Source organism: Miniopterus natalensis, chromosome 17, assembly GCF_054644295.1.
Source record: "Miniopterus natalensis isolate mMinNat1 chromosome 17, mMinNat1.hap1, whole genome shotgun sequence".
NCBI lineage: Eukaryota > Metazoa > Chordata > Mammalia > Chiroptera > Miniopteridae > Miniopterus > Miniopterus natalensis.
The window spans coordinates 17579174-17602160 of record NC_142097.1 but is presented as its reverse complement, the minus strand read 5'-3'; the positions used below and the strand labels follow the sequence as shown (position 1 = coordinate 17602160).

The window sequence follows — 22987 nt, the reverse complement described above, 5'->3', positions numbered from 1 at the left end:
AACCAGTTAAACTGCACTGTGAACCTACCTGCCTGACCTTCCTCTGCACCAAAGCTTCTTAAAGTTCGGCCCCAGACCTGCAGCTTCGGCATCCCCCGAGAACTTGTTAGAACACAAATTCTCCGGCCTTGTCCTCAATTTGCTGAATGGGAACTCTGTGTGTGGGGTCCAGCACTCCGTATCAAGGAGCCCTCCGGGAGATTTTGATCCACTGTCAAGTCTGAGAACTGCTATCAAGCAGTCTCTCTTTCAAGGCAGTTATTACTCTGTTGCATGGGGGTGAAGTTAAGGGAACAGTCAGGGTTGGGGGGCTTTATAGATACAGCACAGAGAGTCCTGATGATTGGATCAATGATTCTTAGTGGGCAGGGTCAGGAATTGGGGAGGAACTGGGAAGGAAGACCCTTGTGTTTCAGAAAATCTCCAGAGGAGGGGTTAGTTTGCCAAAGGACATTTTAAAGTTATCATGGTTTTGTTTCACAGAACTAATATTTATTTCAAAATTTCAAATGACCTTAAAGGAAGGTGTCATATAAACTGTTAGCCAGTACTGACTATATGTGTAGCTTAGGTGGAATTAGAAGGCTGGGACCCCACCTCCTGTGCAATCCTTGTTCTAAAAAAAGGGGGGGGAGGTCAAGATAGAGGGAACCTATTAGGCTAGGAGAAACAAACTTACGGAATGGGTTGCACAACTTTACAGAGCTCCTACTGTGTGCAATGCACTGTATTTGGGTCTCTGACAAGGATACAAAGATAGTTTAGCCAGCCACGTGGGCAGCCAAGGAGCTTACAGGAGAAAATTCAGAAGAGAGATAGTTCCTCTGTTTGGCAGATATTAGAAGTATGGATATATGGGACCTTTGATCAGTGTTTTGGCTTTTCAGTTTAGCCAGATAAAGAGAGCACATGTGAACTGGTAGGAGGTGGGAGGGTGAGGGTGAGGGATGGGTTGGAGTTTGAATGCTGGAGGCACAGAAGTACCAGTCCAAGAGTAGTACTGCACCCCTGCCGACCGCTCCTGTCTGGGGCCATGTTTAGGAGATCTAAGGTTGGATAATAATTGCTACCATTTATCCAGTGACTACATGTGGCAGCAACCAATCTACCTACTGTACACACATTAACTCTTTCTTCATGTGAATCCTGTGGGAAGGCACCGTTATCACCCCAGCTTTACTGATGGGAAAACTCAGACACTCAGAGGTGAGCTAACTTGGCCCAAAGTCCGGCGACTAGACTGCACTAGAGACTGAATCTGAAACCAGGCGCTGGCTCTCGGGCGCTCACAAGCACAGGACAAGTCAATGTGCCGCCCCAGTCTGGGCTGTCTGGCTGGTCGGGGGTGGCAGAGGGATGGGACACTTATTTTGGCGGGTGAAAAGCATCCAGAAGAAAGCCCTTCCGTCCTCCACCATGCCTGAGTATTTATTTCTTTTGGCACAGGCAATCGGAGTCCCGTGCTTTGCGAACAGGCTACAGGACGCGCACTTGAGGCCCCTTCCCACTAGATGGCGGCCCCTAAAACCCACATAGAAATTCTGGAACCTCCACTGTCCCCATCTTCCAGGGTTTGGCTGCGGCTGAGGAATGGAAGGATGCAAAACCTCCCGGGCTCCAAGGAGCACTCGGCCCCTGCCCCGCCCCATCCGGGGGTCGCGGGAAGCCCCTAGGCTGGAGGCGGGCGTGGGGGGAACAGGGGTGGGCGGGGAGACCGGGCTCCCAGGCTCTAGGCGCCCGGGGGAGGAGTCGACGCGGAGCAGCCACTCCGGGGACACAGAGGCGGTCGCTCCCGCGTCGCCTGCGTCCACATCGGGGGGGAAGGCCGGGAGCGCTGGGCGCGGGGCGCGGGGCGCGGGCGGGGGCTCCGAGGCGCGGGCCGGGAGGCAGGTGCGCGGCGCGGACTACAAGTCCCAGCATGCCCAGCTGCCCTGACCCGGCCCCCGCTGCCACTTAAAGGCTCTGGGAGCCGCAGCCGTCGGGTCGCCGCGGGTTTCGCTTTGCTGCCGCGGCTGGGCGGTGGGAGCAGCGGGCTCGGTCGCCGGCTCTACTCGCGTCCCGGCTCCGGCAGCACCGAGGGGCGCTCCTCGAGCAGCCCTCCCGGCTTGGGGATTCCCTTCCGAGCCCGCGCCCCCGGGCTCCCCGCCTCGGCCACCCCGCGGCCCCGATGCCGAGGAATGGATAGAGCGGCACAGCGTGCGGCGGCGATGGGGGAGAAGAAGGAGGGCGGCGGCGGGGGCGCCGCGGCGGCCGCGGAGGGGGGTGCCGGAGCCGCGGCCAGCCGGGCGCTGCAGCAGTGCGGGCAGCTCCAGAAGCTCATCGATATCTCCATCGGCAGCCTGCGCGGGCTGCGCACCAAGTGCGCGGTGTCCAACGACCTCACCCAGCAGGAGATCCGGACCCTGGAGGTGAGGCGGTCGGCGGCGCGGGAGGGTCGGGCACCGGGGCTGGGCCCGAGGAGGGAGGGGTCGGCGGCCCGGGGAGCGGCCCCTAGTACCCCCCTCCGTGCTAATGTTCGCCCCTTTCCTAGTTGCATCCTTGCGCCCCGGTTGCCCTGTTGGAGGCTTCCCCCCTCCTCCATTCGGTGATGCGGCAGGTTGAGGACCCGGGACCAGCCCCTCACCTTGGGCGGGCGTTGGGGGGAGGGGCGGGGTGGGAACTGGGATGGAGGCTCGGGGAGCCGGTGGGCGGGGTGGGCTGCGCTCCCACAGCCCCTGCCTCTCCATCTCCGCCCCCCACCCCATTTCTAGGTTGTCGGTCCGCAGGAGTCGTGCTCCCACTGAGTCACACGCTGGACTTTTCCCTGTGTGACTGAGCCGTGGGCCGGGGTGACGGGGCGGGGGGAGGTCCCCCTGAGGTGTGAGCGGAGCCCCGTGGTTCTCTGCTTTCGCTCACGCCCCCGGCTGTCTTGCCCCTTCCTTCCCTCTCCTCCAGGTTCTTGTGTGCCGCCTTTCAAAAAAAGTGTTTGCTGAAACTGCAGTTTTGCTCTTCAGGCATTTGGTACTTTCCTTTCGCACTGCCACAGCGTTCCACTGCTCGAGATGTAATTACCCACCGCCCCCCCCCAGACATTGCATTTCGGTTTAGGAAGGATTATGCTGGGGAACAAGCCTTTGGTGAGAAGGTGACACTATTTAAAGGCTTCTGGTGGAGACAGCTTCCAGTGTAAAGAAGAAATAAGAGATGCTGCCCTCCTCTCTCAGATTATAGCTGGGAAGTGCAATATTAAAAAGATTTGGAAGAAGCAGCCAAAAGAGTTGTTAGGTTCTCAGAAGGGGGAGTCTCCCCCTCCCCCATACACAATAGAGGGAAATTGGTGTATTCCCAACTTGCTTTTGTCCAGAGGCTGGGAACGCTGTGGAATCCAGAGACCAGTTAATAACTAACTCTGACTTGAAGAAGGGGCTCCACCTTGCATTGCACATCTGGTCTTCTGCAGATCTGGGGATGTTTTGTTTTATTAGAATCTTAATTTCTCATCCCTCCTCCCCTCCCTTTATTACTCATTGCCTCTGCCAGCTGTCATAGGGCCAGCGGTGATTTGTAATTATTACAAAGACCCAATCCTCTGTGCACACCATAAACCTGAATCCCTGTTTGATCCAGAATGCTCAGGGGTGACTCCTCTCCAGTTTTATTTTCTTAAAAGCTATAAAACCAGGGACACTGGAAACATGCAATCAGTGCTGGCTATTATAACTTTTGTTACAGTTGCTATAGCAGTACTGACCAGGGTTTTGCTTAAAAAACAAAGCAACCAACAACATTCTGCACAGCTGTCCCTTCTGCAGGCATGCTGCTGTTTTCCAAGTGGCAAGAGATGCTGGTTTCTTGAACACAGCCGAGTGTGTTTTTTGCCCAGCGAAGTTCAGTTTTTAAACCGACACAATAAGGCGGCTATGTGGCTTAGTTCCGGGAGGGGAGGGGTCCTTGTCCAGCAGCCTGTGTCTGGTTGGACTGCTGTGTCGTTCGGGTGAGAGAGTGTTCTCTGTGCTAGCCTCTCTCGGATTGTCCCCATGTCGCTCTGAAGTGCTCCTGGTTCTCAGAGTGGATACAGGAGAACCATTTGCTGTTTGTTCTCTGGAAATGGTGCTTTGCCCTCATGGTACCCTGACTTTACTCATTTTAACCAAGGTGTGGCATCCTGACACCCCAGAGCATCCAGCTGTTTGGGTTTCTGAGCTGGTTTATTCAGTGGCCTTCCTCCTGAGTGTTTATTGGTTTATTGATCCAACTAGGCAGCCAGAAACCCATCCCAAGCCCAAAAGGGATTTGCAGGGTAAACTGGAACCAATACCCAGCTCCCTTTCTTCTCCGTTGTCTTGTGGATTTGGGTCCACCCTACTCCATGGAAAGGCTGGACCGTGGTGGTTTTGGGGGATGGGGCTTTAGACCGGAGGAGCTAAGTTTGGTCAAACCACTTCACCCCAGAGGCCTCACCCTCCTCACTTGAACAGGGAGGCCAGAGGGCATCTCTGCGGACTCCTGTGGTTTAGTGAAGGGGCCTCAATTGGGTTGAATCAATGTTTGTTATACACACCCCTGTTTAAGAATATTCCTGTTTAATAAACAAAAGACCAAACTCATAGATACAGACAACGGAATGGTGGGTACCAGAGAGGAAGGGGGTGGGGGGAGGGCAAAGAGGGTAAAGGGGGTCAAATACAAGGTGACACGGGGTAGTGAGCACATAATATACAGATGTTATAAAGTTGTATACATGAAATTTATGTTATTAACCAATAAATATTAACCCAATACATTTAATTTTCTAACATGAAAAAGACTAACAAGAAAAAAAGAATAATTCCCTGCTTAAGAATGGTCCTAAAGTCCAGATTTACTGAACTGATAAAATAGGGGGAAAGTTTATTACTCTAAGAATCCTGATGATAGGGACAGTGTGGCAAACGGAAAAACCCTCAGCTTTGATTTCGGGTCTGGGTTCTGTCTGTGTGACCTTGGGCAAGTCCCAAGACTTCTGGATCTCAAGCTTCCTTATCTGCAAAACAGGGGTGAGACTGCTTGAAACTGCAGTGTTGTTGTGAGTCTGTAAGTTCGCATTCTTTCTACTAAGAGATTCTGTTTATAACCTTTTCCTAGTGAGGGCCCAATGGCATTCATACCACAGGTCACCTTTGGGGGGAGCTACTTCTATAGCTGGCTCTTAGAAGTGGGTGACACAGGCTAGGAAACCATCCCAGCAGCATGTGGTGAGGTCACACGGGACAGTTGATGATATCCACTCTGGTTTTCATTCCTGTTCTGCAGTCTCCTCTCACATACCAGGGCAGGGCCCCCAGAGACAGTGCTTGCGACACTGGATTCCTAGCTTTTGAAGAAGGGGTAGACCGGAGGGCTTGGCTTTCGCAACCGCTCCAGGCTTCTCCCAGAATCTTAGGAACTGCAGCCCACTCTGGCCCTCGCTAAATGAGCGCTCAGTGAAGGAAAGCACGTGAGATGCCCCTGGGAGTCCCTGATGCTGGGCCCGGCTGCTGGTGCCTGAGGTTGCAGACTGTGGCCGTGTGTGGGGAGTCAGCATGTCTGGCTGCCTGTGATGACTTTCTCCGTGTGGTGGTCCAGTTTGGATTCAAAAGAGTGGAAGGAACCCAGGTTTAATATTTGCCTCCTACCTGCCAGCCAGTGTGCTGGACCCTTCTCAGTCTGATGAGATTCCCTGGAAATCCACCAGTGTTTGTCACACACACAGTTTTTCTCTACTTGGGAAGGGGAGAGAGAGAGACAATCTGAACCCTGAGTCTGAATCTGTAAACAGAAGTTGTGAGGCTGCTTCCTCCCAGCAGAACCTGGTGCCCCATTGGTCCAGCAGACCCTCCTAGGGGGCTGAGAAGTCCACTGAGGCAGGATAGAATGTTCTCATTCCCTGGATGTGCCTCACAACAGTTCATTCCCTCATTTATTCATCCTGTTTGGGCCGAGTCTGTGTCGGGCACTGGGGAGGCAGTGGCACCTCATGGGAATTCATGTTTTGTGGACACCGCAACTTTTCCCTTTTCTGTCAGCCTACTAGTACTTTCCAGAGACAGGCCTCGCCACACTGAGTCTCCCTGCCTTGTGCTCTTCTGGAGAAAAATCCCTCCTAAAAAGACTGACCTGGAGAAAGGGTCTCCAGAGGACCTTTCCCATTTGCATTGCTCGGGAAGGGACATTGGGCAGCCGACCACTTCCCTGAGGAGTCCCCATGAGGCAACTGGATGCCCTGCTGCTACTGGGAAGATCAGGGAGACTTGACCTTCACTCAGCTCAGTTGTGGCTGAGGTCAGACCCCTGCTGTGTGGAGGGCCTGAGCTGTTCCTGTGGCCCCTCCCCCTGCTCCTCAGATCATGTGGATAGTGGAACTACTGGGAAAGGAAAGGGGTGCCATCTGTCCCCACAGATCAGGTCTTTGGGGCAGTCATGGGGATGTATTCACTGGACAAACCTTCAGTTATTACTGATTTGCCTGCTGAACTCCTAGCAACAGCAACCCTGGCAGGGATTCTGAGGTAGATAGGATGCTCTCTAGGTCTTTGGGGACACTCTCAGTCTAATGGGGGAGCCAGGCAGGCAAGCAGGAGCAACTCCAGTACCCTGGCTTGCTGAGAGTGCTTAGGAATTGGGAATGTGACTGAACTGTTGGCCAGTCCAACCTCCTGGTTTTATGAGAAATATTCCCAGTCTTGGTGGTGACTTGTCCCAAGTCACAGGTCCCTGGCAGAACTGAGAGCGAAACCTGGTTTCCCTTTCCCCACCCAGCCACTGCATGGAGTATGGCCTTTCTTGCTTCCTCTCCATCACCATAGTTTTAACTGCGTGCTGGAGGTTTTAACTCCTGCAATCCCTGAAGAGGTGCAGAGCTGGGCACTGTCCCCTTTGGTGTCAGCTTTTGTCTTGGCAACTGTTTCCTTGATGAAACTTGCCACCAGCATCCCTCGGAGGTGGCCTGGAGAGGGACCTACAGTTTCCCTGAGACTGGAGAGGGCTGGGTGGTGCCGGAGGGAGGCCTTATCAGATCTGCAGCCCAGGTTAGTGTGAGTGCCAGGAGCCCAAGGGCAGTGATGGCAATGCCTCCTCTGGGTTGGCTCACAGTCCAGGACAGCTGTATTCCCTGCCACCAGTGTGCTGGCCCTGCTTGCTGGCTGTGGTCTGGAGAAGGGCTGCAGAGGCCCTGGTCCTTGGTGGTGGAGGGAAGTAACAAAATCTGTGGCCAAGTTCCCTAAGCTGTGCTTTTTAATAAGGGCATCCTTTCAGAGTCGGCTGTTTAGAATCTTTTCCTACATTTAGTTCAGAGGGAAGGCTGCACAGGGGCCTTAGGGGTTATGGGATTGACTTTTGTGCACAGTGAGGGCAGATCAGGGACAAGAGACATTCTTAGTCACCTGGTCTGTGTTGACTGCTTTGCTAGGCTCTTGGCATGTGTTGCCCCATTTAACACTCACAAGGACCCTATGAGGTTTTATCCCCACTTTGCAGATAAGGACATTGTGGCTTAGAGGGATTAAGAGACTTAGTGGGTAGATGGTTGAACGTGGGTTGACTGGTCTTCAGATCTCATGTTTGGAACTTCCCAATTGCCTCTAGAAACCATGGTGGGGAATTCTGGTCAGGGTCATGGCTGCTGAGACCAAGGAAGTAGCCAAGAACAAAAAGGGCCCGCGTAGGGGCACTGGGTTCAATTCCAGATAACTAGGCCTGCAGGTGGCCACCCCATGCTGTGCAGCCTCTGAGCTCAGGCCCGGGGCTGCTTCCCTAAAGTGCAGCCCAGCACACGCTCAAAGGCAGGTCGCTGGCAGCGAAGTGGTGCAACCCCTGAGAAATGAGAAGCTGCCGAGAGATCAAGTTACTCATAATTTTTTTAATGGATACCTGCCTTATTGTTTTTGAATAATTCCTCTGATTAGCAGTATATTCTTTAACTTTCTGCTTTGTTAAAATATTATAAAACACACATAATGATATATGTTCACTATAAAAAATAAGGATGAATAAAATAAAATCACCCATTGTGCCACCTCTCTGAGCTAATCCTTTTTTCATGAGTATTTGGTATGTTCCTGAGAATTAACTATACAACCTTAACCTAGGTTTGCAAAATATGTAGATCATTGCACATTGTTACTCAGATTTTTTTTTTCAATGGCAGGACATATTTGTTGACCGATTGACATAATGCAACAGCATGAAGTTCTCCGATCATTGTAGGTCTGGGAATTTAATCCAGTGTTCCCATTCTCAGTCCATTGTTTAAAAAAGCCAGAATAAAAGCTTGTTTCTCTCTCATGTCACAGTCCAGTTTGGGTTGGGCTGCTCTCCTGGTAGCTGTCCTCCAAGCGGAGACTCAGAGATAGCGACTCCTATGTGTGGCTCTGCCATCTGGGGTCCTTCATTTCCAACTAGTATAACCCTCCTATGTAGCAAAGATTGTAAAGTTGCCCCCAGAGAGGTCTGACCTTTGTCTTTGGCTTCTGGGAGGTAATCTCTGCATCTTTGGAATGTCATGCCTGGTAGGAATGTCTTTGTTTTTCAGTTAATTGTTTTGTATGTATTTTTACATACATGCAAAAGAACACACATGAGTAACATTGTGTATGTATTCTCCCAGTGTTTTGATCCTCTGCATCTGTATACAAATGTATGTACTTACCATGTGCATCGCCTTAGACATGTCTTCTGTCTACATCAGTACACGTAGACTTGCAGCGTCACTGTCAGTGGCTGCCTTGTGTGGTCATACCACAGATTCGTCCACCCAGTTCCCCGTTGTCGGCCAATTGGGCTCTTGCCAAGTGTTGCGAGGAGTGCATGAGTGCATTCCTATAAGTGGAATTTGCTGGGTTGAAGTGGTGGACACATTTAACATCAGCCTTCTTCTTTAACATCTTTAGGGGCTCCTATGTTCCTGCCTCCCCATCACGAATGTCAGAATTTATAAAATGACAGCCTCTAGGCATTTCCTCCTTTGCCACTGCACCTGTGTCCACCCTGAGGTCAAGGAGTGTTAGCAGGAGACAGGACATGGCCCCCGTGGCTGAGGTTCTGGGTTCTGGTGTCAAGGATTGTGGGTTCTAGTTTTGTGGTTGCCTGCAGCAAAGGGGGAGCCCTGGGTTGACCAATTAGGAGAGGGTCCTTTCCTTGCTCCAAGACAGCAGGGGAAGGCCAGGGGCGGGGGGGGGGGGGCCTGAGTAGATGTCAGTCCTTTGTGTCCAGGGCTGGTCTCTTCTGGGCAGTGCACAGCCATATGATGAGGTCTTCTCATGAAAGGCACCTCAATGAACTGTAGCCTGGGTTTCATCACTAACCATAAATATGGGTTAGAGAGTTATTTGGGGTGCCTTGGCTTTGGGGTTGATTTAGTAGAATCCTGGATTCCTAGGAGGGCTACAAAGGATCTTGGAATTTCCATCTGGTCCAGCCCTCTCTGCAGGCGAGGAAACTAAAGGCGCAAAGGGAAAGTGACTTACCAGGAATACATATTAGGGAGTAACCTTAATAAAGATTGGAGAAGACACGGGTGGTTCATAAAGGGGCCCTTAGCTGGGAGTCAGACCTAAGGGCTCACATCTTGACTGATGGCCATTCTGCCTTCCTGGGGGGGGGTTTGGTCCTTGGCCTCGGAGTTTCCCGCAAGAGTAAGCAAATGGGTTTGCTTTCCCAGTCCCATCTCAATATTTTAGGGACTCTGGACTGGAGAGATTCTTGGGGAGCAGTGTCAGGTATCTTGTGGGTGGGGTCTTTTTTGAAAGCCAGTCTGCCCAGTGGGCTGGCTCAGCCTGAATGGACTCTGAGTCCCTGAACCAACCCTGAATGTGTACCTTCAAGGGCTTCTCACCTGCCTCTGAGAGATCCCCTGGGACTTGGGTGGGTGACCCTCTGTTCCTCTGGGGCCCAGTGTTTGTCTTCAACTTGCGTGGGTTTTACCTTCTATACTATGGTACATTGGTGTTGGTTTTAATGTCAAGATAATGTTATAAATAGTTTATTATTGCTTCTAGAAGATATAACTTTTTAATCTGGCATCTTTCTCCCCTATTCCAGACCCCAGGTGGAGCTGCAAGGGCATACTCTGGGATCAAAAATATTTCATCATATATTCCCAGGCATGACTGTTTCCCATCTGCATTGAAAAAGTCTTAATTCAAACTGTGCCACTTTGCATTGAAACATTATATATATATATATATATATCTGTATTTGTTCTCCTGGCCTTGGTGGGTGGCAGTGTATTTTAACTGGGTGGATTGCCTTTCAGTGTCATGGAGCTAAAGTCATCCTTGCTGCTTTTCTCCCCTCTTTCATTTTTCCACCTTCAGAATAATGGCAAGAATAAAATAAGACTTATGTTTAAAATTTAAAAAAAAAGAAAAGGGAAAGAAAGCATAACGCAATATATGGAATAGCTCAACTATGGTTGAGAAAAATAACTTTTCCTACAGCATAAATTATAGACTTAAGTCTGCACCGTCGATCAGGAGAGTTTTGCTTTATGCAAAGCTGATGAGATAAACTGCTTATGAGTGGCTGGGCTTCCGCAAGGCACCCGGAGGTTTTGAGTTCTAGTTTAGTTAATTTGGGTTTGGTTTTGATAAGGATTAGCAGGACCAGCTTCACTCATGGTGCACACAGTTTTGCTGGCCAGAAAAAAAAAGTTACAGGTCCTGTTTAGAAAGTAACCCATGTGTTCTCATGCATAGGGACTGTCTTGAGAATCCCCTCCCCTCCCCAGACCCGCACCCTTGAAAGGGCTTAATGCAGCCTTTTCCATACTGTCTTCGGCAAGGTGCTCTTGTGAAAGAGGGCTTCAAGGCGTTGAGAATGTGCCGCATTAGCCGTCTCCCCCTTGAGATTCCTGAAGGTGAAGATTAGTGTTTTAAAGCCTTTGAGAAGTCCTGCAGCAAGGGTTCCCAAACTTATTTTTTCCACCTGAACATAGTTGGGAAAATAATGCCTTAACCAATAAAGAGGGAAAGAGACAAGAAATTGTAGGTTTAGTTTCAGGTACTGTTGTTTTTATAATATTGAGATCCCATTTGAAGTTCCAATTTAAATTGGGTGGGTTGAGAAGAGGCTGGTGACCCCATACACTTACCCAGCAGTTCAAGGTTGCCTTTCCTCGAGGGAGGTGCTTTACCAAGGGAAGCAGAGTGTGCCCTGGGCACTACACTAGCTCTTAAAGACATAGTTCACTTAATCCTTCCAACAAGGTGAGGAAAACGTGCCCAGAGAGGTCTCTGTGCCTGTAGTCCTTGTTTCCTGCCCGCTCCTGGCCTTGTGTGCCAGTTAGCCTGGTGCCAAGGGCATGCTCACTCAGGGTCGGCCAGGAACCTCCTGACCCCGATGGTGGGAAGAAAACAATCCTAGAGAAATGCAGATGTCTGTGGTTGTGTTTGAGCCTGGGGCTGCCTAGGGCGGGCAGGGGAAGGGCTGGGCTACAGACAAGGAATGCTTTTTAAAACAAAAAAGGAAATGCTGGCTCAGAATGGAAAGGAAAGGAAGCAGCTTCCTGTTTCTGGTGCTGGCTTTTTTGAAAGGAGGAGCTCTCTCTAGCCCCTTGGCCAGCGGAGGCCTGGGCTGGCTGGGGCCCCTCTAGGTGCCCTAGATGTGTGCTCCCAGCCACTGCCTGAGGTCTCAGAAATAGAGTGCTGGCTCCACCCCTTTTCATTTTCTCCAGATAACTGATCAAATGGACCTGTGGTTTCCGAAATGAATATTTCTGCCTGTTACAAAATGGATGTGTCATAATAACTCACTTTTACTTTTACAGTGAGCTTACTCCAGGCCTGGCCCCCTTGTTAGGAGTTTATGTGGCATTTACTCCTCACAATAACCTTGTGAAGAAGGTTCTATTGTTATCCCCATTTTACAGTAGGTACAGAGAGATTCAGTGACTTGCCTAGAGTCACACAGCTAAGGAGAGACTAACTTGTGACTTGAACCCAGTCAGTCCTGCCTGACTTGCATTTGCAAACTCTTCTCCCAGCTGGAAAGTCTATTAGCATAGAATAATTATTTTAAGACTGGTGGCCTGCCGGGGTGGATCAGTGTTTGAGCATCAACCTATGATCCAGATCGAGGTTCGATTCCCGGTCAGGGCCCATGCCCGGGTTGTGGACTCGATCCCCAGTAGGGCACGTGCAGGAGGCAGCTGATCAATGACTGTCTCATCATTGATATTTCTACCTCTCTCTCTCTCCCCCTCTCCCTTCCTCTCTGAAATCAATGAAATATATTTTAAAAAAGAATTAAAAAAAAAAAAAGACTGGTAGCCTTTGGCTCCAGAAGGCCAGGCCCTGGTGATTCTTAGGTGAAATGCCTAGGTCTGAGTTTACAATTTTAAAAAACTTTATTGTGGAAATGTTCCAACATGTACAAAAGCAGAGAGAATGGTGTGATGGAGCCCCTTGGAGTGACCCTCTAGCTTCAGCAGTAACCAGCTCTGGCCAGTATAAACATCCATGGTGTTTATACTCTGAGTAGCTGATTTTGAGAATGGTAGCACCGGATGGTTGGTGGCAAGGAAGCAGAGTGACCTGGGGAGGTCTTCGAGTCCAGCCCTCTGCCTCCAGGCAGAGCTGTACCTGCCCCATTAGACTGGGAGGAATCTCTACACCTCTTCCTATGAGTGACTGTTCCACTTTCCCCCTGAAACCCTCTTTGGCTTCTGGCAGCCTGTACATTACAGGAAGGCCATGGTTCTGTAAGCCGAGTCTCCTGCTGCACCTGAAACTTGTTCTCAGATGGCGGAGTCAAGGGATGGGGCATGGCCTTCCTCATTCCCACAGCCCCGCCTGAGACCCCGGTGCACGCTTTTAACGGAGGCAGGCACCAGACCCTGCAGTCACACTGACAGTCCCAATGTCCAGTCCACTCTTCTCCTCGGCTCCAGTGTCTCCTCTAATACCTTTCCTTGTTGCTTTATCCACGTGGCCTGAGATGAGTGTATTTCAGCCAACACTTATTGAGCACCACTGTGTGTGTGCCCTGGGAGAAGAGTCAATGAGTCAGGTGGACCCTGTTCCCAGGAGCTCCCTGCACACCCTCGTTTCGGTGGTGCCAGCCCTGAAATGGGATCCAGCTCCCGCTCAGGGGCGTCCTTGCCCTTTGTGGTTCTTCTCGTGGCTCTGCTCTGACCTTCCTGGAGCCTGGTCTTGCCGACCACTCTCATTTCTTTTCTCCGTGGACTCTTGCCCCCCAGCAGGAGTAGTTTTCTTTGTCTTTTCTGTTGGTTTTATTTTGCTGTTTACTGTATTCTCAGAAGCGTCGTATCACAAACCCAACCATGATGTCATCACAGGAAAGGACGGTCTCGAGCACTTAGGTGTTGAGAGCTGCAGTGAGGACTTCAGGGTGTGCGTGGGCTCTGATCGGACGAGGTCACATTCACATCCTGACTCTGTTCCTTGCCAGCTCCGTGACCTTGGACAAGATTCTTAGATTTCTGAACCTCAGTTTTCTTATTAAATGTTAGATGGGGATCAGAATGGTTTATTTAGACTCTTGTGAGGAGTTGCTGAGATACAGGTGTGCTGGACAGTGCCTGGCAATTCAATATGTTTTTAACCCCCTTTCATTTAGCATTATTCTAAAAACACTTGTCCATGTTTCTCTATTACCTTCCTTTTGATCATTTTAATTGATGTATGATACTCCATCCAGTGGATATGCTGTCATTTGCCAAAGCATTTCCCCTGTTACTGGACATTTCGGTTGTTTCCAGATTTCTGCTGTTACAAACAACGTGACTGGAATCATCTTTGCACAGGCGCCTCTTTATTTTTGTTCCTGTTCTGAATTCATTTCCTTGGGATAATTCCCAGGAATGGAACTACTGGGTCAAAGAGCATGGATATTTTTTGTGATGGTAGTTGAACTATTCTCCATTTTATGCTTTTTGAATGATGGCTATTTTTTTTTTTTTAATGCTTTTAATGATTTTTAGAGAAAGAGGAAGGGAGAGGGAGGGAGAGAGAAACATCGATGTGAGAGAGAATCATTGATCCATTGCCTCCAGCACCAGGAGTGAACCTGCAACCTGAGCATGTGCCCTGACTGGGAATCGAACCAGCAACCTTTTGGTGCATGGGATGACAGTCAGCCAATTGAGCCACACCAGCCAGGGCAAATGATGACTGTCTTAAAAATTGTACTCCTGGGTGAATATCTCATATTTTCTTTGCAATCCATTTTGGCCTCTGGGCCTTTCTCCTTTTTTGGCCTTGTTAAATCATTTCCCATCTTTTTTTTTTTTTAAACAGCTTTATTGAGCTATAATTGCCAAATAAAATGATAAAGTATTTAAAGTGTTCAAACCATTTCCCATCTTGAAGTTGCTATTTATTTATCTCTTCTGTCCATTCATTCAGTGACTATTTATTGAGTACCTACTGTTTGCCAGGCACTGTTTTAGGTACTGGAAAAAAAGAGCAGTGAAGAAGACAGACAGAGTGGTTCCTTCAATGGAAAGAGAAAGATGTAAAACAAACCAGTAAACAGAGAAAAGTGGCCTGAGAAAAAGAAAACTGTAAGTGGGCTAGAGTGAGGGGGTGAGAAGAAGATTGCTACTTTAGATTGGGTGGTTAGGAAAGCCTCCTTCCCAGAGAAGGTGACATTTGAGCTGTCTTAATGGTGAAAAGGCATCAGCCTTATGAAAACTTGGGTGAAGAGTATTCCAGGCAGAGGGACCAGCATGTGCAAGAGCCCTGAGGCAGAAATGAGCTTGGTGTGTTCAAGGACCAGAAAGGAAACCAGCATGCCTGGAGCACCATGGGAAGTGGTGTTCCATGAGGACTGTGCCTGGTCATGAGGTCAGGGAGGTAGGTGGGGGCTTGGGGCTGTTTCCCTAAAGTTGGGCCATGTTAAAGAATTAATGCACTAGTTCAACAGATACTTGTTGCGCCCCAGTTTTGTGCTAGCCTCTGTTCTAGGATATGAAAGTGAATCAGAACGTCAGCTTAGTGGGGGAGTTTGTAGATGAGTAAACCAATAGAAGGTGCTAGTGAGGTGTGAATGAAGGCCCATCGTGGCGCACAGCTGACTCATCTCTGCATCCTGAGGTGTGCAAGAACTCGGGAAATGTTTCTTGATTTGAGCCAAACTGTGCTCTGTGCCGCCCGCTTTCACTGTGTTAACTGAAACTCAGATCTCTCATGTAAGGTCTGGCAGTCAGCCTGCCAGGCCAGGGTACCCTGGACCTCTGCCAGGGAACTGAGGTTGCCAGCTCAGAAGTGAGGCTACCAATACCAGGTATGAGTATCTAGGCACCACTTATGGGAAATAGGACTGAGAAATAGGCATGGGAAACCCCCTTCTTACCAAGCTGCTCTGCCCTGCCCCAATCTTCCCTGACTGGGGGCTCTGATTTGTGACGCTTGTTGGGAATATAGACTTGGGGAACATTGTGCTTTTCATCATTGTCTTCTCTTAGGGTGGGGCAAAGAGAGGGGATGTGAGGTTTGAACAGATGCTTCAAGATACTCAACATTGGATTGGCCTAGATTGTATTCAGTTAGTGAGTGAGCTGTGACCTGTGGCAGTTCTGGGGAAGGGGCCTGGTGGAAGACACTGGCTGTCGTTTTGTTTGGAGGCTGCCGGACGATTCATAAGCTATACGGTGCCTGGATGCCATTGAGTTGAAGCCAGCTTTGACCAGAGTTAATTGGCTTCTTGGTGTTAGATGGGCCAGGTACAGAAACGGGTACAGAGACTCACCAGGGCAGGAAGTCCCCAATGCCTAGCGGGCGGAACTGGGAAAACAAGAACCTTGTCCGCAGGGTAACCTTCCTCCCCTAGCATATCGCTGGTCATGCGGTTTAGGCCCCCTGAGCGTTCCTCTCTAAAGATACCATCTAGGCCTCAGTTGTATTTCAGCTCCAGGCCCAGAAAAGCAGTGAAACCAGACTAGTGGCACCGTGGCTGCCTGAGGACCAGACACATTGATTAATGAGCCCCAGCCTGGCACCCACCAATCAGTGGAGACCACGACCCTGAAAGAGCTCACCTGGAAAGCTGACGAATATTCTATTGAGCTACTCCCCTAAGATTCCCAAGAAAGACATAAATAGGCTCAGGACAAAGGACCCAGTGTGCACTCCCCACCAGAGGAGCTGCCAGCACCATCTCCATCCCTCGGAGGGGACCCCAGGAGACTTGCAACCAGGGGTGCAATGGGCAGCAGCAGCTTGTCCCTGGCTTACTCCCTGAACCTGTCTCCAAGGTCCTGGAACCTGTCTGGTTCTCTGACTCCTCAGGGAGCCAGAGCAGCCCGGCCTGGGCTCTCCTGTTGCTTCCTCTGTGCTCTTTCTTGTTTCACTGTCCCAAATACATTTTTGCTGCCATCACGGACCCAATACCCTTTGGCTCAGTGCTGTGTAGCCCTTCCCTTTGGATTCCCCATCCCCTTTTAATAAATTTAACTTTTCTTTATTCAACCGTCTGAGGTGGCTGTTTAGCCTGCCCGAGCACCACCGATCTTAACCTTTCACTTGGGTTTCTTGTGTGTGAGCTTGTTGCCAAATGAGTAGGGAAGGCCAGATCCTAGGAATATAATAATTTGGGCTTCGCATGTCCCCCTCCCTCAGTTATGGCTGACCTGAGAGAGACTAGCCCAGTTTTAGCATCAAACTTTTACAGGAAATTTCTTAGTTGGCTCCTCAGGAATGAGGAAAGTTGGCTCACTTAATGATGAGGAAATAAGTCCCAAGTTCACAGTAGTTGGTGGATCTGGGTTTCAAATCTAGAATTGTCTGATTTCACATTTGTGTTCATTTCATTGCATCCCTCGGAAATCTGCTTGACCTTGGGCCTTGTCTGGGCAGAGAGAGGTCAGAAAAGGATTTGCAATACTCAGCATTTTGGAAGAAATAATGCTGTGTGGAAAGGGTCTGAAAATCTCCCCTTTTCTGCACCATTTGAATGAGATTACCTCAAAGTTGTAAACAGGGTGAGATGAGCAGAGTATTGGAGTCCAGATTAGCAGGTGACCCTTTGCAGAAGAAAGGGGGTGAAGAGGGTGGATGGCTGGTGGCTGAGAAGGGAGATGCAGAGGTCAGCATCCTTGGGTGGGGGTGGGAAGAGGGAGGGGGCTGCAGGTTCAGAGCAAAGGCTTTTATCTGATTCCATCTCAAACAACCTGGCTTCTGTTTTTTGGGTTTTTGGTGTGTTTTTTTGTTTTTTTTAATATATCTGTATTGATTTCGGAGAGAGAGGAAAGGAGAGGAAGAGAGATAGAAACATCAATGATGAGAGAGCCATCGATAGGCTGCCTCCTGCACGCCCCCGACTGGGCATCGAGCCTGCAACCTGAGCATGTGCCCTGACCGGGAATTGAACCACGATCTCCTGGATCCTACATTGATACTCAACCGCTGAGCCACGCCTGGCTGGGCTGGCTTCTGTTTTGAATCTTTCTAGTTAGAGAGGCAACATTTGGTAGCACAGGGGCCTGATGGAGATGACATGCACACCGGGCTGTATTTTAAATGTTGGTGGTGAATCTTGGAAGGTGACAGGTCCCTGGGGAGATTCCCCTTGGTAGCCCTGACTCACCCTGGCCTAGGGGACTGAACGGAGCAAGGAAGAATCCATCAGCGAATGGAAACTTGCCTTCTCAGGGGACAGGAAGCTTTCTGTGTGGTTGGCCTGGTGGTTTATGAGGAGAGTGAGCATTTGAGACAAAGTGCTGGCCCAGTCTTGCAACTGCATCTTTGACGATTGTGAGTTTTAGGAAGTAGTTAAAAAAAAAAAAAGAACAAAAGAAACCAAAGCCAAAGACATCATTACTCGTAATACCTGTGTGCAGGCAGCCATGTGGCTATGATTTGCCATGTGACTAATGGGAACTGGCTCATTTACCCCAGTTTATTTTGCACCCTCCCCACCTTTGGCCCCTAATCAGGGGGGCTTTTGACTATTCTTAGAAAAAGACTTAGGTGGCCTTAAATGACCAGATCTTGTCTCGGGCATCTAACAGCTTAAACTAAACTTCCTCTCTGGCCCTGTTTGGTTTAAGCAGTTTCCTGGTCTGGCAGGATTTGTTTTCTTAGCACCCAGCTTGTCAAAGCCCCAGTCCCACTTGTCATAGCAAACTGGCCTCTGTCACCCTGTGGCTGCCAAACTAGGCTGTGCTTGTGTTCTGACTGTCAGGCTTGCTGTTCCCCAGGGGACATGAAGCAGAAGCGGGTCCAGGCTCAGTCCGCTGCCTGGACTCACTCCTGCCTCCTCTTCCCTATTTTGATCGCTGGGTGGGTGCTTGGCCTTGTTCTGGAAAGCTCTATAGGTTCATGGGCTGCTTCTGTATTTTGATGAAAGGCCAAGAGGGTGAGCATACCCTACGGTAGGTGAGAGGGCAGGTTCTGATGCTGGAGGGGGTCGTACACCCCTCTCTTCCTGGCTAAGCTGTGTGTCTTTGGGCAAGTTGCTTCACCTGTCTGAGCAGCAGTTTCCTCGTCTGTGAAATGAGGATTTTAATAGGATTGTTCATAGTAAGTGAGATGAACCATGGAAAGCACAGTGCCTAGCACAGAGTAAGAATCTTTTTATGCTATTACTGTTTGTTTTTTCAGCAGGTATTTGATCAGTATCCGCCATGGTTGGGTATCCACTAGGGGCTGGGCAGTCCTCTGAACACTGGGGAAATAGTAGTGAACAGAATGGACAAAAACATCGGCTTTGTGGAGCTTAGGCTTTGGTGTTAGGAGGAGAGGTTCAGACAGTAAGTGAGTAAGTAAAATATATTGTTAAATGGTGAATGTGCTATGGGAAAAATAAGAGCGGGGAGGAGCGCCAGGGGCGAGGAGTGGTGTAATTTTAAATGAAGAGTCAGGACAGCTTTGCGGAGAAGGCGATACTTGAGTCAAGACCTCAAAAGGGTGGAGAAGAGCTTTGGAAGCTGAGGACCAGCACATGCAGAGGCCTAAGGGAGTGAGCCTGGGCTATTGGAAGCCCTCCAGAAGGCTGGAGTCCTAGGGCTGGAGGAGGCCAAGAGGGGCCCCGGGTGAAGCCCTTTAGGAGGTGCAGCCTCAGGTGCCCCCTGCAAGCACATGGCCCTGAGCCTGAAGCCTTGGAGCGAGGAGGAAAGAGTGATGAGAACAGAAGCTTGTGCGAGGTGTGAGGGCTCTGTGCGGGCTCTTCAGCCGTCCTGGCCTCCATCCTGTAAAGCCCAAAAGGGATTTTGAAAACCCTCATTCGTTATTAAAACATGGGTTTGGGGGTTGGAGCACCTAAGAGAGTGGATCCTGCCTGTGTCGTTCCCCCCCCCCCCCCAGTGTTCCTCTCCTCCTCTCTAGCACCAGGACAATGGCTAGTCTTGGGCTGTCAGCCTTCCAAGGGTGCTTATTCCTAAGGCAGTCATTTAGTAGAAAAGCAAAGCAGAGTTTATGAGAATATTCGCATTATCTGTAATACAGAAAGAAAACGAAAACAAGGTGTGGCCTCAAGGTCCTCTGCATGAGGGGCCATCCCAGAAAGGAGAATTGCTACTCTGGGCGCTGTCTCCTAGGTGCCACACACTCACAGGGTAAACATGGCCCATGGCGTTGCCCCAGGAAACTGGGGTTGGCTCAGAGGGACTCGTGTGGAAATGTTAGACAATCACTTACAGTTCCACTTATGGCTCTTGCTGCCCGCACTCAGAAAAGTCCTGTGGATATTAGAACAGTAGTGGTGGTGAGGAGGACATTTATGACTAGAGCAAACATTTCTTTTTTTAAAAATTTTTTATTTTTATTGAATTTATTGGGGTGACATTGGTTAATAAAATTATATAGGTTTCAGGTGTACAATTCGATAATACATCGTCTGTATATTGTATTGTGTGTTCGCCACCCCAAGTCAAGTCTCCTCCACCACCACTTATCCCCCCTTTACCCTCTTTTATCTCCTCCCACCCCCCTTTCCCTCTGTGTCTCTAAGGGTTGTTGTTTTTTTTCTTTGCTTTATCTCTTTACCTTTTTCACCCAGCTCCCCAACCCCCATTCTGTCTGATAGTTGTCAGTCTGTTCCCTGTATCTATGAGTCTGTTTCTATTTTGTTTGTTAGTTTATGTTGTTTATTAGATTCCACATGTAAGTTAAGTCATACGGTATTTATTTTTCTCTGGCTGGCTTACTTCACTTAGCATAATACTCTCATGCTGTCACAAAAGGTAAGATTTCCTTTTTTAAGGCCATGTAGTATTCCATGGTGTAAATGTCCCACAGCTTTTTTACCCACTCATCTACTGATGGGCACGTGGGCTGCTTCCAGATCTTGGCTGTTGTAAATAACGCTGCAAATGATCCGATTAGACACTTCTCCTAAGAGGACATACAGATGGCCAATAGACATCAGAAAAGATGCTCAGTGTCACTAAGCATCAGAGAAATGCAAATTAAAACCACAATGCGATATCACCTCACACCTATCAGAATGGCTGCCATGAATAAATCAATAAATCAACAAACAACAGGTGTTGGCGAGGATGTGGAGAGAAGGGAACCCTCGGTGGTGGGATTGCACTGTTGCTGGGAATGTAGGTTTTGGTGCAGCCACTGTGGAAAGCAGTATGGAGTTACCTCAAAAATTAAAAATGAAACTTCCTTGTGACCCAGTGTTTCTGCTTCTGGGAATAGAAACCAGAAACACTAATTCGAAAGAGTATATGCAGCCCTAGAGCAAGCATTTCTTGAGTGCTCTCTTTTCTGGGCTCGGATAGCTCCGAGAATACTGTACCCCACCGATTCTTCCAGTTGCCCTGGGAAATTGGTGTAGTTCTCACCTCCATTGCATAGGAGGTAACTGAGGCCCAGAGAGGTGGATTAGCCTCCCGATGTCACAGTGATGGTGACAGAGCTGAGATTCAGATTGGGGTGTGGCAGTTACTGAGTCACGTCAGTCTCAACCATGGAGAGGTGCCAAATCTGGCTTCGCAGAGCAAAGTGTAGCCAGAGGACCCCTCTCTGCCTCCCCCACTTCCACTCCCTGCCCATCCCTCCCATAATGCCATTGTCTCTTCTCTTGGCAGCCCCTCTACCTGCCACACCAAATGCTTTGGGACAGCCTCCTGTTCTCTAAAAGTCTGACTGGGGCCCTTTAGCTCTAAAGGAAGCACTTCCTGTCCCTTTAAGGACAAAGACTATACGTGACCCCTTTATCCAGAAGTTTCAGGGCCTAGTCCAGTGCTTGGTAGGTAGTAGGTGCTGAGTAATTAATGAGGGTGTATTGTAATCAGTGCTAAGTTAACTTCTTGACATTTCTAGAGAAATAATGGGAATCAATGGAAAAGGCTTTCTAGCACAGGACTTGAGATTATGGCCTCTGGGATCAGACAGCCTGCGTTTGAATAGTGCCTGTGCTGTTGGCTGGTTCTAACCTCAGTCAAGTAATTTTACTTTTCTGGGCATCAGTTTTCTTATCTCTAAAATGGGGATAATTATAGTACCTCCCTGTTAAGGCTTCGTTTGAATAGTGCCTGTGCTGTTGGCTGTTTCTAACCTCAGTCAAGTAATTTTACTTTTCTGGGCATCAGTTTTCTTATCTCTAAAATGGGGATAATTATAGTACCTCCCAGTTAGGGCTGCTGTGAGGGTTAAATGAGTAAACATGCAAAGCTAGTGGAACAGAGCTTTGCACTTGACAAATGCGAGTTGTTGTTTCTGCTGCTGTTATTGTCACACACAAGGTTAAGTAAAGCTGGACTTCTAGGGTTACTCCGCAGCTCCCAGGTTTGGGTTCTTACCCTGTCTGTGGCTGCAGAGTCCAGACTGAATGCCATCTCCCCGATCTTCCTCCACCGAGTCATGGAGCTCTGTTGGTAGCTCCGTGAGTGGGGGTCTTATCTTCTGGAAAGACTGGATGCGTTTGGAAGCTGGAAAGTCTTGGGCCATAGCCAAGCCTGAGTCCTAACTTGTCACTCTGTGACCCTGGACAGTTCCCCCCTCCTTCAGGAGCCAATTTCCTAACTTGGGAAATGAGACCAGTCGTAGCTGCTTCATGGGGTCATTCCTGGGATGAGAATGGGATCAATGCCATAAGACACAGGTTGTCGCAGGCACTCAGCAGACGTTCCTCCCTCATCCTGGAAGGCAAGGGCCATCTCAGACTGACGTGTGTTCCTCAGAGCCTGTATCAGTGAGGGGAGGATGCATGGATGGCTGGTTTCTCTTTCTAGTGGCAGCACCTGAAGCTGAGCTGACCTCTCCTCAGCCACCTCCCTCTCTGCTCTTCCTTTAATTTGTCCTGAGGCAGGTGCCACGAGCTAAGGAAGGTGTCTCTCAGTACAGGTGACAGAGCTGGGCCACGCTGGCCCTCCCCTGGCTTTCCCTGCTCAGACCCCACCCCCTTGCCCTCAAGTGCTTCCATAGGACATGAATGACCGACACTTGGACTTGTGGTTCAGGCTGCTTGTTAAAGGTGGTCACCCCAGACCTCTGCTGGGGGAATTTCTCCTGCTGCGTCCCGCAGGGGGGTGGAGTGGGTTCTGCTGGAAGGAGGAAGGATGTGAGCAGCAAGTGCGGGAGAGAATCGCAATCTTGGTTGGGTGTGAGGATCCCTGACTGATAGGGGTGCAGCTGAACCACATAGGCCCGGACTGATGGTTGGGGTAACTGCTGACATTAGTGGTGACCTGTGCCACTGGAGCATTGGGGCCAGAGGACATTCACTGTAGGATGCTGGTCATGCTGGCAGGTGGGGAGATGGGTATAATACTGGCCATGCTGGCAGTGTGCTCATGTGTGTGTGTTGGGGGGTGGGGGAAGGTGGGTACCCTGGAGAAGAATCCAGAACATGGGAGCCTCTTAGCCTGTGTGTGTGGGTGTGTGTGCGCTCTCGCACGCCAGCTCTGAACATAATTAGGATCTTGGTGATTTAATGATAAAAGATTGATCATTAAATCTTTAAGGAAAGATTTAATGCTAAAAGGTTGTTTTACAAATGTAAGTCAGTTCTAGACAGCCCTCTGCTAGAACCCTCTAGAGCCTCCCTTCCCACCTGGTGTCAAAGCCAAAGTGAAGAT

General features: G+C 49.6%; 1 protein-coding gene across 1 annotated transcript in view; it reads left to right on the top strand.

Annotated features, from left to right (window-relative positions):
* The first annotated feature begins 2177 nt into the window (after positions 1 to 2177).
* Positions 2178 to 22987, top strand: part of KSR1 (kinase suppressor of ras 1) — a 141685-nt gene continuing 120875 nt past the window's right edge. Inside the window, exon 1 of the mRNA XM_087826024.1 lies at positions 2178 to 2408. Within this exon, the coding sequence (XP_087682150.1) occupies positions 2178 to 2408 (231 nt within the window). The remainder of the gene's footprint in view (positions 2409 to 22987) is intronic.